This window comes from Prionailurus viverrinus, chromosome A2 (assembly GCF_022837055.1).
Source record: "Prionailurus viverrinus isolate Anna chromosome A2, UM_Priviv_1.0, whole genome shotgun sequence".
In the NCBI taxonomy this organism is placed as follows: domain Eukaryota; kingdom Metazoa; phylum Chordata; class Mammalia; order Carnivora; family Felidae; genus Prionailurus; species Prionailurus viverrinus.
Window position 1 is genome coordinate 8,710,032 of NC_062562.1, and position 15,758 is coordinate 8,725,789.

At 56.3% G+C, this 15,758-nt stretch overlaps 2 protein-coding genes across 3 annotated transcripts; both read left to right on the forward strand.

Annotated features, from left to right (window-relative positions):
* MRI1 (methylthioribose-1-phosphate isomerase 1) lies at positions 1-6,488 on the forward strand. Of its 2 annotated transcripts, none has more exons than XR_007145721.1 (7): positions 1-1,096; positions 1,176-1,414; positions 2,224-2,399; positions 3,713-3,889; positions 3,968-4,192; positions 5,565-5,762; positions 6,354-6,488. XR_007145721.1 is itself a non-coding variant. In XM_047827198.1 (7 exons), the coding sequence occupies exons 2-7, from the start codon at positions 965-967 to the stop codon at positions 5,690-5,692; spliced, it is 1,077 nt and encodes a 358-aa protein (XP_047683154.1). In that variant the 5' UTR covers positions 5-22; positions 939-964; the 3' UTR covers positions 5,693-5,788. The 2 variants fall into 2 exon arrangements, 1 of the variants encoding a protein (XP_047683154.1); XM_047827198.1 differs by lacking the exon at positions 6,354-6,488 and having other exon boundaries at positions 5-22; positions 939-1,096; positions 5,565-5,788.
* A 4-nt stretch (positions 6,489-6,492) lies between these two features.
* On the forward strand, positions 6,493-12,263 carry CA2H19orf53 (chromosome A2 C19orf53 homolog). Its single transcript, XM_047827218.1, has 3 exons — positions 6,493-6,628; positions 6,707-6,762; positions 8,785-12,263. Exons 1-3 carry the CDS (start codon positions 6,532-6,534, stop codon positions 8,929-8,931), a joined length of 300 nt encoding a protein of 99 aa, XP_047683174.1. The 5' UTR covers positions 6,493-6,531; the 3' UTR covers positions 8,932-12,263.
* Positions 12,264-15,758: the final 3,495 nt, after the last annotated feature.

Sequence of the window (15,758 nt, forward strand, 5' to 3'; positions counted from 1 at the left end):
GGGTTTCAGTGTGGTAGCTCAGGTTGGCCTGCAATCAGAGCGGACTTCCCAGGGGAGGCAGTACAGTCTCAGTGCGAAAGGTGGAGGGGGGACCGGGCAGCAGGAACCGCACAGTTAGGACTGGGAACATAGGAGGTGCCTGAAGCAGTCAAACCCGGAGCATGCAAGTGTGGGGTTTTTGTTCTCCCCAGCCTGTAGGGGTGCCTTGGAAAGGGGGCGAAAAGGCCCTCTCCCCTACCCCCTTCCCTGCCATGGTGCATCTTTTGGAGGGAACCGGTAAACTGAACAGGAAATAGCTCAGAAACAGCAGGGCACCGACCCAGAAACCCAAACGGCCACCTCCCCTTAAACCGGGGAAAAGGAAGAGCATTTAACAAATGTGGGGGGTTGTAGCCCCAGGGGATACGGCAGTGACCCAGCCACACAGTGCGCTTGGTGCTGAGGTTCTGGCCAGATTCATATTTCGCCTGATGGGGCATGGTGGCCCCAGGGGGCTGTCCCCAGCCCACCAGCCTTTGCTCCCTGCAGAGAAGGGAAGGTTTCAGGGCAACAGTAAGAGCTCCTTAGTCTCTGAAATACCCAGTGCGGGCCTTTATTTGAGACCACCTTCAGCATTCTCTGTGGCTGAAGAAATCAGGCACCTAAGGGTGCCCACCCGGGATTTGGGGGACCTTGCTGCGAGCCCTTAACTCCGGTCAGCCGAACCGTAAACAACGTGGCCCCAGAAACGGTGCGCTCTGGTTTCCAGAAGGCGGCTAACTGCCCAAAGTCGGCCCTGGGGGTAGGGCGGGCTCGGCCTCCTGGACTGCCGGTCTTGCGGGGTTGCTGTGCGCACGCGCCTCCTTCCGAAAGGGCGGGGCGGGTCCTGCCCACTCCTTGCGTCCTATCCCCGCGCGTGCGCAGGGAGGGCCCCCCCACCCCCACCCCCGTCCTTCCAGAGCGGCGTGAGCGAGGCGGCGGTACCATGGCCTTGGAGGCGATCCGCTACTCCCGGGGCTCGCTGGAGATCCTCGACCAGCTGCTGCTGCCCCAGCACAGCCGCTACGAGGCAGTGGGCTCGGTGCGCCAGGCCTGGGAGGCTATCCGCGCCATGAAGGTGGGACCGCGCGGCGCAGCGACGGGGCAGGGATGAGAGGGGGGCGGCCCCTTCTGACGCCCCGATCCCTCCCCTCCAGGTGCGCGGCGCCCCGGCCATCGCGCTCGTGGGCTGTCTCAGCCTCGCCGTGGAGCTGCAGGCGGGTGCGGGGGGACCGGGCCTCGCCGCACTGGTGGCTTTCGTGCGCGACGCGCTGAGCTTCCTGGTCACCGCTCGGCCCACCGCGGTCAACCTGGCCCGCGCGTCCAGCCAGCTGGCCGACGCCGCAGCCTTGGAGGCCGAGCGCGAGGGCGCCACGGAAGAGACGGTCCGGGAGAGGTAGGGAGGCCTTGGGCCAAACACTGCTCCGCGTGGAAGCTGTTGACTCATCTTTTCGCACAGCGACCCGTTTTACATACAGGAAAACTGAGGCACGGCATGTCAGTCCAAGGCCACGCAAGCGGGACTAAGAGCCCTTACCGGACAGCTGGGTCCCAAGGTCCTTGCACTCAAGTTCAAGTCTCTTGAGTCTGCCTCCCCAGCACATGCCCAGCCCCATCTGCCTCGTCCCTTTTGGAGCCACTGCATTCTCCTAGTTTTTCTTTTGAGGAATTTTGCTTCCTGCCTTGATCCCTTCCCTGCCCTTTTGTTTTTCTACTCTTCTCTGTTGCAGCTACGTGGTCACTTGGCATGTTTCTTGACCTTACCAAGCTTACTCCTGTCTCAGGGCCTTTGCACACGCCATCTCTTGCAGGCCGGGTATCCACAGAGTTTACTCTCTGTCAGGTTTCAGGTTTCTGTCTTCCCCACACCTCCTGTAACACAGCTCATCCCCCCCATCTCTGTCCCCTGACTCGGCTGCCTTCTCCTTCATTAATTGCTTACCACCTGCCTCCCCCACCCTAGCGGGAGCTCCACAGGGGCAGAGATTTTTGTGCTGTGCTCTCCAGTGCCCATGAGGTACTCGGTAAACATACGTTAAGTGAGCAAGTGGTGTGACAGGTGACGGTCCAGAAGAGTGCAGGTCCCACAGCCTGGAGAGGCTGTGAGCAGGAGGGATCCTACTGAGCGGTGTTGGGCAGGGAGGAGGGGCTAGCCTGGGCCCCAAGGCCTGGTGGCTGGTGCTGAGAGCCCCTTGTCGGCCCCAGAGTGATCTGCTGTGCCGAGGACATGTTGGAGAAAGACCTCAGAGACAATCGGAGCATCGGGGACCTAGGAGCCCGCCACCTCCTGGAGCAGGTGGCTCCTGGGGGCGGCAAGGTGACCGTGTTGACCCACTGCAACACTGGTGCCCTGGCCACTGCTGGCTATGGCACAGCCCTGGGTGAGTGGGCATCATGGGAAGGGGGAAGGGCCCCTTTTGGATGCTAGAGAAAGAAACCCTAGTCACTTTACCCACCAAAAAGATGTGAAGTTGTTCCTTTTTTTGTTTTAATAAGTTTAAGTACTTTTAAACATTTATTTATTTTTGAGAGAGAGAGAGTGAGCGAGTGGGGGAGGGGCAGAGAGAGAAGGACAGAGGATCTGAAGCAGGCTCCGTGCTGACAACAGAGAGCCTGATGTGGGGCCATGAGATCATGACCTGAGCCAAAATCGGATGCTTACCCCACTGAGCCAGCCACGTGCCCTGGTGAAGTTATTCTTGTACAGAAGTGCTTAGGTGGTTGGCTTCAGGTGTGGCTGGATCCAGGTGTTTAGATAGTGGCATCAGGATCCATCTATCCCTGTCCCCTAAATCCTGCCCTCCGCGACGGCATCATTCTCATGCTCCACGGGTCAGCAGGGAGGCTGCTAGGATTCAGATCATGAGGAAAAGAGCCAAGGGTCTCTGTGCTGACAGTGCTGGAAAAGTCTCCTTATATCTCAGGGGCTCTGATAGGGCCACTCGCCCATCCAGGATCAATCGGTCAACGGGCCCAGACTGAGCCTTATGCTCAGAATGGGCACGATGTGAACTCCAAGAGGACTGAGAAGGGAGTGGCCCCCCAAAAGAAAGATTGGGGTAGCTGTGACCAGGACAGTGGGGAACAGGTCCTGGGGGTGAAAATAGTAGATGCCACTTGACCCTAGGAGATTTGCCTACCTGCCTGGGTCCTGCCCTTGTGCTTGGGGACTGAGGCCTTGATGGCAAGATTCTCGTTTATTCACTCAATAAACATCAGTTAAGAAGCCGAGTACCCCCACCATTCCTGCATACATGCATTCCTCAATTCACTCAATGCTTACTGAGCACCTGCTGTGTACCAGGCACAGTTCTAGGCACTGGGGACCCAGCAGTGAAAACAGTAGACAAAACCTCTGCCCCAAGGAACAGGAAAGTAGGAAGAAGTAACACAAGCAAGTTGGTAAATATGCACGCTGCGTTCGAGGGTGATGAGTACGAAAGAGCAGGGAAGGGGTCGGAGGGGTAGGGGTGGGGGGGTGGCTGTGCGAGATCGAGGAATCAGGGAGGGCCTCCCGGAGAAGGTGTTCTCTAAGCCCACACGTACCGGGCAGAGGAAATCATCACTGCAGGGGCCCGGGGATGAGACTGTGCCTGGCGAGGCTTTGGTGAGCTGCGCTTCTAAACCGCGAGCCACTCGGCCCAAGCGTCGCTGTCTGTTTCATCCTGACCTTCTGGTGGGCCGAGCCCTACAGGGGTGATCCGCTCGCTGCACACCCTGGGCCGTCTGGACCACGCCTTCTGCACGGAGACCCGGCCCTACAACCAGGGAGCCCGGCTGACTGCCTTCGAGCTGGTCTACGAGCAGATCCCCGCCACGCTCATCGCCGACAGCGCGGCAGCAGCCGCCATGGCCCACAGAGGGGTGTCAGGTCAGCGGGCGCCATGCCGGTGGGCGGGGCTTCCAGGCGTCCGGGGCCAGGTGAGGACCCCAGCATCTTGCTCCCCAGCCGTCATCGTAGGAGCCGACCGCGTGGTTGCCAACGGTGACACAGCCAACAAGGTGGGCACCTACCAGCTGGCCATCGCTGCCAAGCACCACGGCATCCCCTTCTACGTGGCTGCCCCCAGCTCCTCGTGTGACCTCCATCTGGAGACAGGCAGGGACATCGTCATCGAGGAGCGCCCAGGGCGGGAGCTGACCGACGTCAACGGGGTCAGGATTGCAGCCCCCGGTAAGCCGGCCCCTTAGAGGTGGGCACCACGGCACCTGGGCACGTCCCTTTAGGCACCTTGGCCCCTTCCTGGGGGCAGGTGGATTTAGGGCATCACGGGCCTTCTGGGGCATAAGCGGCTCCTTCGACCCATTTCTTGGAACAGAAGCATCTTGAAGGTCAGATTCAAGGTCGGAATGTACAACTAATGAGTTAGGAGACTTCAGGCAAGCTGTCCTGCTCTTCTCCATTTCGTTTTCCTCCCTTGAAGAAGAAATAAGAATACTGCCTAGCCCAGTGCCTGTGAAGAGACACTGATGCTCTCAGCTTCCCCACCCCACCTGGAGCAGGCTGCCTGAGTTCTCCCATTCCCAAGAGCCCCAGCGTTCACGTCTGTGAGATGCACTCTTACTATGACCTGCCTCACAAACCCCTGGGTGGTCAGCGAATCAGCCCAGGTGACATGAGGAACCGCGCCTGACCCTTACTTAGTGCTCATTGGATAGTAACAATTACATGGGGCATCTGGGTGGCTCATTCGGTTAAGCGTCGGACTTGAGCTCAGGTCATGATCTCACAGTTCATGAATTCGAGCCCCGCATCGGGGCTGGCCAGCTCAGAACCCACTTCAGATCCTCTGTCCCCCTCTGTCTCTGCCCCTCCCCATGTGCACACACGTGCTCTCTCGCTCTCTCTCAAAAACAAACATTAAAAAAAGCAAGAACTGTGAGCCAGAGAAAATCGTCACGGGCCCCCAGTTTGCAGCCTCTTGTGTAAATGGTGGTTATTGACTCAGCAAATATTTTAGGGTACCTGACCGATGCTAGGTGCTGTGCTAAACGCAAGGGATACAGGTATGAAAAAGTCATAAAATCCCTGCTTTGTGGAGCTGACAATCCAAGATAAATAACAAAATCACAGTGCGTGTTAGAGGCGGGCAAGGGCTGAGGAGAAAAGGCAAGGAAAGGCACGGGAAGTGTTGGTGCAGGGAGATTTAGACAGAATGATTAGAGAAGGCGTCGCTGAGAAGGTGACATCTGAGCAAAGACCTGAAGGAAACGAAACAGTGAGTGAGTCGTGTGTATGTTGGAGGCAGAGGGGACTGCCCGTGCAAAGGCTCTCGGGTGGGTTCTCTGAGGTTCTTAATGCGATCCTTGGAGCAGGCGGAAGCGGGATAGATGTGTGTAAGACTTCTAAACCTTCTGAGACGAAGCCAACAGGGTTGTTACTGAGTGCTAAAACCCACGCCCTCATGCACTTGCAGAGTGACTATTCCCGGATTCTCAAGGATTCTCGAAGTCCCAGAACCCCCATGGGGGAGACAGGACACAACAGCTTGAGAGCTGTCACAGAGCCAAATACTGCCTTCTTGCCTCCTCCTTCTCTCCTGTAGGGATTGGGGTTTGGAATCCTGCCTTCGATGTCACCCCCCACAACCTCATCACCGGCGGCATCATCACAGAACTGGGGGTCTTTGCTCCTGAGGAGCTCCGGGCAGCCCTAAGCACCACCGTCTCCTGAGGGCGGGTACCCCAGCTGGACCCCAGAAGTAACCAAGCTGACTCTCCATATCCTGCCCCCATTCCCTTAGGTTTTGTAATAAACTTATTCATCGAATGGCTTGCCCCAAAACTGACTTTCTTCCCCGCAGCTACACTTCTTCCTAGAGCAGGGAGAGCACGCAGGGCCTTTGGATGGCTTTAGGAGCCCTGTAACTGGAGCCAGCCTGCCCAAGTTCAAAACCCAGCTCAGCCACTTTCTCTGCTGTGTGACCTTGGTCGAGTCACTTCACCTCCTCGTGCCTTGGTGTTCTCATGTATAAAATGTTCTCAGGTTGCTTCAGGGCCGGAACTAGGATGGTACCTGGGGTGCAGAATTTTAAACGGCACCCCAAAAAGCTCAGTAATCAAGTACAGCTTCTTGCACAACTTGACCTTACCTCACCCCTGACACTGGCCCTCATTCCAAGAAAATCTTACTTGCGATCTCAGGCACCTGCTCTGCAGGCTGTGGTTTGACGATTTTACGTTTATGATACTAAAATTTTATGTTTCGGGGTGCCTGGGTGGCTCAGTTGGTGAAGAATCCTAGACCAGCTTTTATGTACAAAGAGCATAAAACTAAGTTCTACAAAAGAGCGCTCAGGAAGCGTTAGCTGATCATCCTAACCTTTCTTTGGAAGGTTTTGCGAAGCCCTCCGTATCGTCTACGTCTGTGGGCGTCTGTCTCTTTAATGCCTTGCCCCGTTGTGTCCCGTGAGTCTTTGCGCGCGCCCCGCCGGCCCCACTGTATCCCGTCGTGCTCTGCGTCTTCCGGCTGTATTTTCTCGCGGCCCCGCCTCTTCCGGTGCGTGCCGCATCATGGCGCAGGGGCAGCGCAAGTTCCAGGCGCGGAAGCCGGGGAAGAGCAAGGCGGCGGCGGCGGCCTCCGAGCGGAACCGAGGCCCGAGGAAGGGTGGTGAGGAGCTGTTGAGGGCTATGGGGGGCGAGGGGGACCCGGGGCTCCCCGGCCTCACACGAGTGCGTCTCTTCCCAGGTCGTGTCATCGCCCCCAAGAAGGCACGCATCGTGCAGCAGCGAAAGCTCAAGAAGGTGAGTGGGGGCGTGCGAGGAGCCTGAAATCGGTGATGGGCGGAGGATGGAGACTGGAGCCGGTGGGGGAGCCTGGAGGCTGGCGAAGGGCGGAGGGGGGAGCCTGGAGAACTCCGCTCTCTGAGCCTCAGTTCCGCCCTCCTGTGCCGTGGGTACCGGAACCTCCCACATCGTTCACCGAACCCCGTAGAAGCAAGGCCCGACCGACGTGCAGGAAGTGTTAAACGCACGCCAGTTGCTCTCGCTGTTACCGTTCGTTAGTGGAACTTGGGAGGGGAGGTGACATGGAAAGTAGAAACCCCAGTTTCGAAGGAAGGCCGCGCGGGTGCGATCGCAGCCGTCAACGGCTATTTCTTCACCCGAGGTCTCTTACCTGTCACGTGGTCATAGTGATTGCACCTTTCTTTCTAGAGTCGTAAGGATTTAATGCCATAGGGCACTGGTAAAGCGCTGAGAACAGCACAGGACCCAAGTAAACGTTAGCTGCGTTGGTTGTCATTTTTGTGGTTGTGTTTAAATGCAACTTCTTTATGTAGGCGGCTAGGGTGGAGCTTATAAAGAAGTTTACAGAGATTTAAAACTAGTTTTACTGGAGTCAGATTTGCGTTCAAATTGTACTCCACTCGAACTAATGCGTGATCTTGAGCAGGTTGTTTCGTTTGCTCAGAGCATAGGTTTTCTGAGACCCCAGGGCCTGCTTACCTCCATGTGGCAGCGGGAGGCGGGCTGTCACATGGGCGTCTCAGTCTCAGCACATCCAAAACCAAACTCCTGATGCTTCCCTCTCCCTCCCCGACATGACCCTGCCACCGTTTTTGATTCAGGAAGATTCTGTCCTTCCAGATACTTGGGATCATCGTTTCCCCCCTTCTCTCACATTTGGGTCTGATCCCGTCTTTTTTGCCCCCAGTATTAGTTTACAATCCACCCATTTCCCACCTCCCTGACCCCCTTCCCCTTCCCACCCCATCAACTACCACCCGGACCAGGGCAGGTGCACCCTCCCTGATCTCCTACCCCCCACCACAGCAGCCAGAGGGCGCCAGTGAGCACCCAAGTCTGGCCGAGCCCCTCTGCTCCCGGCCCTTCAGTGTCTCCCACGTGACCCCAAGAAAAGCTCAGATCCTCCCCGTGGCCCACAGGGCCCTGCGTGATCTGCCCTTGTCACCTCCCTGCCCTAATCTCCCACTCTCCCCCTTGCTCACTGGGCCCTTGACTACTCCTTATCCCACCTCAGCACTTTTGCACTGGCTGTTTCCTGTGGGATTCTTCTCCCAGAAATCCACACGGCTTCCTTCCTCTGAGTCTAGTCTGACTGCAGGCATTACTTCCGAGCGGCTGTCCTTGGTAACAGCCCCCATCCCTCGCTTGTTATCCCTTGTTTTTTTTCTTCCACAGCCGCACTTACCATCACTTTCACCTAGTGGGTTATGGGTATTTATGTTGTCTGCATATACATGCTGAGTGTCAGCTCCCTGAGAGCAGAGACTTTTCTGTGTCTTGTTTGCTGTTCTGTTCCCTGCATCTAGGTATGTGACAGTCGCGGTGGTCATGGTCATTGGAACTCATGGGCAGGATGGGGCAGTTTGGGAAATATGATTAAACTACCAGTTTTGGACCCAAACCCGTGTGCCTTTGCCTTCTGACATTTCTGTCTCAGAGCCCCAGGCCACCATCTGCCAAGTGGAGATAACACGTGACAAGAGGGGACTGGTGCCTGGAAACTGAGACCAAAGGCTCTGGGCATGCTGGGTTCCAGTCCCCCTTCACTCACCTGTCTTGGGAACCCTGGGCAGGTGCCTCCACATTGCTAGAACGTGTTTCCCCATCTGTAAAATGGGGAAGCTGAGGTTCAGAGATGAGAACAGGACTTGTGTTTCAACCCCAGACCCCAGGTACCGTTCATGGGAAGTTGCTCATCCAGTCTCCTGTGAGCTCTTGGCAGAAAGAGGGTGACGGGTCAGCCCCCCCCACCCCCCCACCTCAGGACCCAGTTTCACCGCCCTGTGGTTGCCCCCTCAGGACCTGGAGGTCGGGATCCGGAAGAAGATCGAACATGACGTGGTCATGAAAGCCAGCACCAGCCTGCCCAAGAAGCTGGCGCTGTTGAAGGCCCCCGCCAAGAAGAAAGAGGCAGCCTCTTCCTCCTCCACCAAGACGCCTTCCTAAGGACACCAGCCCAGTGGAGGCCATCGGCACAGCCTCCGTGCTCAGATCCATGCCGGGGACCCCGCAGGTGGCACCGCAAGGAGGAGCTGAGCTCTCCCGAGCCTTGGGTTCGCGCACCTCGAGTTTCCTTGGGGAAAGAGTAGGTGAGCCCAAGAGTAGGTGAGCCGCGGACCTGAAACGCCCCGGTCAGACTCCCGGGGCCCGAAGAACGCCGGAAGCGGAGGAAATGTCCGCCGGTTTCTTGTGTCCCTGTCCCCCTCCTCGGTTCTTCCCTCCACTGGTTTAACCCAGAGCAATAAACCTGACCGCCGTTCCTCCCGCATGCCATTCACGTGCTCCTGTGAGTGGGCCGTTTCTGGAGCTGGCGCCTCGGTGCCCCGACCCAGGCCGGTCCCGGCGGCTTCCACCGGAGACCGGCTGTGTGCCCGGGGAGGGACGGAGAGGCTTCTGCACCTTCAGCCCAGGAGCCGAAGAAGAGGCTTTTCGTCCCTCACCCCCTGGGCCGTTCCCACCAGCTTCCTCGCTTACCTGACACCCCCTGCAGGCATGCCCAGGTCACTGCCTCTGCCAGAGGCCAGCCAGGCGTCCCGGGGAGCTCCTTTCCCGCCTGTGTGACAGGGTGACGCCACCCGGTAGGGTCTCCGTGCCGGGTAAGCCCGGACGCGCGCGTCAGCTGCTCGAGGCCACCTCGATGTTTAGTCCTGACGGCTCATACGTGTGCGGCGCTGCGAGTGGCCCAGGCGCCGTGCCAGCGCTTTCCGTGCCAGCCCAGCCCTCGTGATGCCCAGGCTAGGTGGTGTAAATGCTACCGAGCAGGGATGTGCACAGCCGCTAACGGGGTCCCCGATCCCCGCTGCCTCCCCTGCTCCCTCCTGGGTCCCTCCTCCTTCGGTCATTGTTTGCGGTCCTGCTGGACCACACGGTGCCTGCGAATCAGCCAAGAGCTTGTCGGCCTTCTTCCCGCACCCCCAGCACCCCCGCCATGCCCCAGGGGTGTGGGGAGCAGGTCACAGCTGACGGACTCGGCTGCGGTCTGGGTGACACTGAGCTGCTGTCCAGGGGAGGTGGTGGCACCTGTGGGTGCAGTCGGCCGCACGTGTGGGTGACCGATCCCCCGGTGGCCTGTCCTTTCCCGGCCAGCCTGACCCACCGCTGGCAGCTTTTCTCGATCCCGTGGAGTGGTGGTCAAAATTTTTTGAACGACTAAAATTTTTCTGCACAGTAGGGGACGACCGCCGTGGAGAACGGTCTGGTGGCCCCTCGCTCAGTAAGTTCAGCGTAGAATTACCCACGACCCGGCCGTTCCACTCCCGGGCGCGCGCCCAAAAGGATTGAGGACGGGGGCCTGACCAACGGCTCGGACGTGAGCGTTCACAGCACTGCCAGTTTCAGTCACCAGAAGACAGAAACGGCCCAGATACCCCTGAGCAGACGGAGGATAAAGGGCGTGTTTGCGCGACGGAGTCACATTCTGCCGCGAAGGTACAAAGCGCCAGCTCGCTGCCTCGTTGAACCTCGAGTCCACGCTCCGGGAGAGGAGGCCGCTGTGAAAGGCCACGTGCTGTATGCTCTCGTTTATGGGAGACGTGCCAAATGGGCCAGCCCACAGAGAACCAGAAAGCAGATGGGTGGTTCTTGGGGGACCCGGGGAGGGGGGGGTGTGGGGTCCACCATTGGACGCTGGGGTCACGTCCTGCAGGAAGAAAAGGTTTGCAGGGGCGGCTGCTTAACGTGGTGAACGTGCTGAATGCCGCTGAGCTGTGTGCTTTTTTTTTTTCTAAGTTTGTTTTGAGAGAGGGGGAGAGAATCCCAAGCAGGCTACACACTGTCCGTGCAGAGCCCTATGCGGGCCTCGATCTCAGGAACTTGAGATCATGACCCGAGCCAAAACCAAGAGTCTGAATGCTTAACTGACCCAGCCACCCAGGCTCCCTGAACTACTCTTTTAATTGACAGATTTTGTTTGTGAGCAGTTTCACATACACAAAAATTGTAAGTTACGACTTGAACGATCAGGGCTGGGGCACCTGGGTGGCTCTTTTTTTTTCTTTCTTTTTTTTTTTTTTAAGTTTATTTTGAGAGAAACAGAAATAGCACAGCTGGGGGAGGGGCAGAGAGAGGGAGAGAATCCCAAGCAGGCTCCACTCCGTCAGCCTGGAGCCCTACGCAGGCTCCCCGATCGATCGAGAGCTCGTGACCTGGGCGGAAACCAAGAGCCACTCAGGTGCCCCACGCGTCCAACTCTTGATCTCAGCTCAGGTCTCGATCCGAGGGTTATGAGTTCAAGCCCCACGCTGGGCCTGAAGCCTACTATTCAAAAAAAAAAAAAAGAAAAGAAAAGAAAAATTGGGACTTGTGGCAACAGGACCCAAATTTGATGCAAAGACTAGTTTGGGGTTTCCCCGGATCCAGCACTCAGGTTTCTGGGGGGGGGGGGGGAGGAGGCTGGAGGGCAGGCCTGGGGTTGGGAGTCTGATCCTCGGGGCACGCCCCACCTTGAGCCCCATTTGGTCAACCTGGGCGCCCCTGCCATCTGGTCACAGCACGGTGGTTTATCCCCTAAGCAGACAGCGAGCGGCTTCTGCCTTTTGAGAGGAAGCCACATTGGCCGCCGGGCATTTGTTGTCTACCTACTGTGTGCCAAGCACGGCTAGGTAGAGCTGAGAACTGGCATTCTAGTGGAGAGAACAGAAAACAAACCTCAGGCTGGCCACCGCCCCCTTGTCTCCCGTCCTGCCTCCTGCTGTGGTTCCCTCCACCTCCCGGATGCCGCCTCCGGGAGCCCCTCTCAGCCCTCCCGCACCTCCACCCCCAGGAGTGGTCACTGTGCTCCGCTCCAGACTTTTCTCCTTTGCTCCTTTGTTCACTGCTGAGTCTCCCAACACCTAGGAAGGTGCACAGTAGGTGTTCATTGAAGGAAGGAAGTAATGTATTGTTTCTTTTTTTTTTTTCTTTTGCAAGGAAAATTTTGCATTTCAATGAATCAGTTCTGGTTATTCAGTGCATCATCTCTATACAACACACCCTTCCGGGTTAATCTGATTCATAGCATTGTCTTTGAACTCTCGGCTCTGTAAATTGTAAGCAATTGATAGCAATATAAAACCACCCTTATCTGTAGACGTGCAAATCCCATCCGGTCCGGGAGAGGTTTCTTTGACAACCCTCCTCCCCTGTGGAAAAAAACAATTTGCCCCCGTCTGCACGTGGATTTGGGTAAATAGTCTGATATGTAAAAGTGTCTGGTCTCCAGACTCTCTTTCGAACCGCGTAGAACATCTGCCTGCTTCCCACGTGAGCTCAATAAACGTTTTAACACGTGTCCGTCTTTATATGTCCGTGAGGCTCAGGATTTCTTCCTCTTTTGGAAATTCTCGTTTAACCTTTATCTGGAATCTTGGAAGGGCAAGGACTGGGGGAAGGTGGGCTCCAAGGGCCCTCTGGTGCCTCCCTCGGCCACCAGGAGGCACCTCGAATCCAGGCCAGCGCCACTGAGGCTGGCGGCGCCCCGGCGGGCCAGGGACTCCCGTAAACCTGCTCCCTTTGTCCCTCTGACGCCAGCCCTTGTGAGGAGGACCCCAGGGGCGAGGAAAAGGCATTCAGGCGCAACAGGTATGAGGTCTGGAATGTCAACCCACGTGTTCCCCTTTCCCCCAACCCCCGCAGCCTCCCCAAACCGCCTCTGCCAGCGGCGTGCCTTTTCCTTCTCTGCTAACCCTGACCTGCCCACGAAGCCCCCCATTGGTGCTGAAGCCAAGAGCCCCAGACTCTGGGAAATACCTCCACCTTGAGTTCAGGGTCAGTTTCTGCCACTTCGTGGCTGTGTGACCTTGGGCAAGTCCTGTCACTTCACTGAGCCTCAGTTTCCCCATCTGCTAAATGGGGATCTTAACACCCCTGCCTCAGGAGAATTCTGGAGCCTGAGGGCTGTGAGAGTTGCCTTTGTCCAAAGATTGGAGCCCGAGACTAGCCACTCAGCCGGTCCTCTCTTGCCCGCCACCCTGGCCCTCTCCCCAGGGCCAGAGCAGTCACTAAAGTGTGGCTTTTCAGATACAATTATTCCTTCCCAAGCCTCTCCTGTCTTGCTTCCATCATCCCCCTCCGCCTGAATGCCCGTTTTTCCTGGCGGGGCCCTGACATTCAGCCCATGAACCTGTGTTCCAAAAGGGAAGAAAAGAAATGTAAGAAGTAAATCTTGCCAGTTGGACAGGCCAGAGGGGCTGCATCAGAACCAGGAAGTGAAACTGCTCCGCCTGGTTTCCTGCCTGAGTCAACAAGGGCATGGGTTTGTGCAGGGGGCTGGCAGAAGGGAGGGACCCTGGAAAAATTGGGGTGGGGTGGCCACAGAGCTGGGGGCCCTTATCCCCCTTCGTCTGAGCCGCCGGGGCCACCCTATTTCCCACGGGTCTCAAATACATGTGGGTTTGGGGTCAGGAGCTGTGGATGCCTAGACAATGAGCTCACAGCGGCCTGGCGGGATAAACGTGGCTTCCATTTCTCTGAAGCCCAAGTTCGCCGGCTGCATGGAGAAGGGAGGACATGTGAATGTCTGGAACCTGGCTCCCAACCTCTCCTAAAAGCATTGCTGGGAGGAGAGCAGGCCAAGAGATTCCCAGGGGCTTTTCGGACCTCATATATTCTCCTGGGATCACTGCGTGGCCTGGGGTAACTTTCTGACCTTCTCTGGGTCTCATTCCTCTGCAAAATCAGGGAAATGGAATAGAATGTTGGTGTTTTCCCAAACTCTGTGCATTTGATCCCCAGCAATGTGACAGAACCACCCGCAGGGCTTGAAGGCGGGGCCCTGTCCTTTCCCTGCTGGGGACCTTGAGCAAGTTCACCTGGCCTTTCTGTGCCTGATGGGGATGGTGACAGTATTAATATCTAATGTCAGAGAATAAAATAACATCCTCACTCTGTGATACCCTAGTCTCCATTCCTCCCATGGTTAACCCACTAGAGCAGCCTGGGGTGACTTCTCTGATTCAACGTCTCGGGACACCCACTGAAGCATCCTCAGGGACTGGGACCTGGGCTTAGCTGACACAGCCACGTTCCAGTTGCTGAAGAGGATCACGGGTAAGGGTGGCTCTGGGGTCCTGTTGGCAAGGGGAGCACCTGAAACGTGGGCTTCACTGAAGTCCCTCCTCATCCTCCCCACGTCTCCCCACAGTCCAGTTATCCTTCCCCATCGGTCCGTCTTTGCCTCGACTTTTCTGGCAATAAGTCTAGGGCATCCCAGACTGGGTAACTTCGGGCAAGCACTTCCGCTCCAAGCCTCAGTTTCCTCGTCTGAGAAATGGAGGCAACGAGCCCCACTTGGCAGCACTGTTGGAAGGCTTAAACGTGATTATATGCTAGGGGCACCGGGGTGGCTCAGTCGGTTAAGCATCCAACTCCTGATTTCGGCTCAGGTCATGATCTCACAGTTAGTGAGTTCGAGCCCCGCCTCAGACTCCATGCTGACCGTGTGGAGCCTGCTTGGGATTCTCTCTCTCTCTGCTCCTCCCCAGCTTGTGCTTTCTCTGTCTCTCTCTCAAAATAAATAAACTTTAAAAAAAGTGATAATATGCCAGAACAGCAAGAGCACATTATTATCCACGTTGTTCCTGCTGCTGCTATTATGGCAGGTTGTGGTGTCTCAAGTTAACCATGCATGTCGCCTGTGTCACTTTAAATGTCCTGATACCAAATAAAATATAAAAAAATAAAAGGAAGCAGGTGGAATTAATTTGAATCATGTATTTTATTTAACCCAAACTTACCTAAAATATTACCATTTCAACACATCAGTATAAAGAATTCTTGGGGCGCCTGGGTGGCTCAGTTGGCTAAGCGTCCGACTTCGGCTCAGGCCATGATCTCGCGGTCCGTGAGTTCGAGCCCTGTGTCGGGCTCTGTGCTGACAGCTCAGAGCCTGGAGCCTGCTTCGGATTCTGTGTCTCCCTCTCTCTCTGACCCTCCCCCATTCATGCTCTGTCTCTCCCTGTATCAAAAATAAATAAACGTTTAAAAAAATTTTTTTAAAATAAATAATTCTTAGTGAAATATTTTGCCTTTTTTTCCCTAAGTCCTTTTTTTTTTTTTTTTATAAGCAACTTTTTTTTTTAACGTTTATTTATTTTTAAGAGAGGGAGAGAAGGGGATAGAGCATGAGCAGAGGGGGGAGGCACAGAATCTGAAGCAGGGACAGCTCAGAGCCAGACATGGGGCTCAAACTCACAAGCTGTGAGATCACGCTTAACCGACTGAGCCACCCAGGTGGCCCTCCTACTAAGTCCTTGAAATCCATCTTGTTACATTTACAGCACACCTCAATTCCCCCCGGCCCCATTTCAAGGGCTCAAAGGTCACTTGTGGCCAGTGGTGACCCTACGGGACAGCACAGGTCGGAGGGAGTTTACTGAATGGTGGATTGGGCACTGGCCAGAAAGTGCAGCTGGAAATTCCTGGAAGGAAAAAGCCAGTTTCCATATGGGGTGGGGAGACTGGGGACAGCAATCGGGCCATTTAAGGGCCAGCTTCGGTGTTTCCTGCTTTGTAGACATTTCAGCGGAACGGGAACAGAGTTTGAGTTGGCTCGGTCGGTAAGTTACGGGTTGACTGCTGTACGCCGGCTGCTGTTCGGGCGCTTGCGGTGTAGCAGTGCACCAGTTACACAAACGACCGCCCCCGGGGGTCTCGGTGGAGAGGAAAGAGTCAGAAACTAAACAGCTGCTAAAACACATGCAGAAATGTAATGATAATGGCGAAAAGCGTGCCGAAGGGGAAACGTCGGGTTTTCTAAGGACAGGGGAAAGGAAGGATGGCGTGGGCCGTGGGGGCGG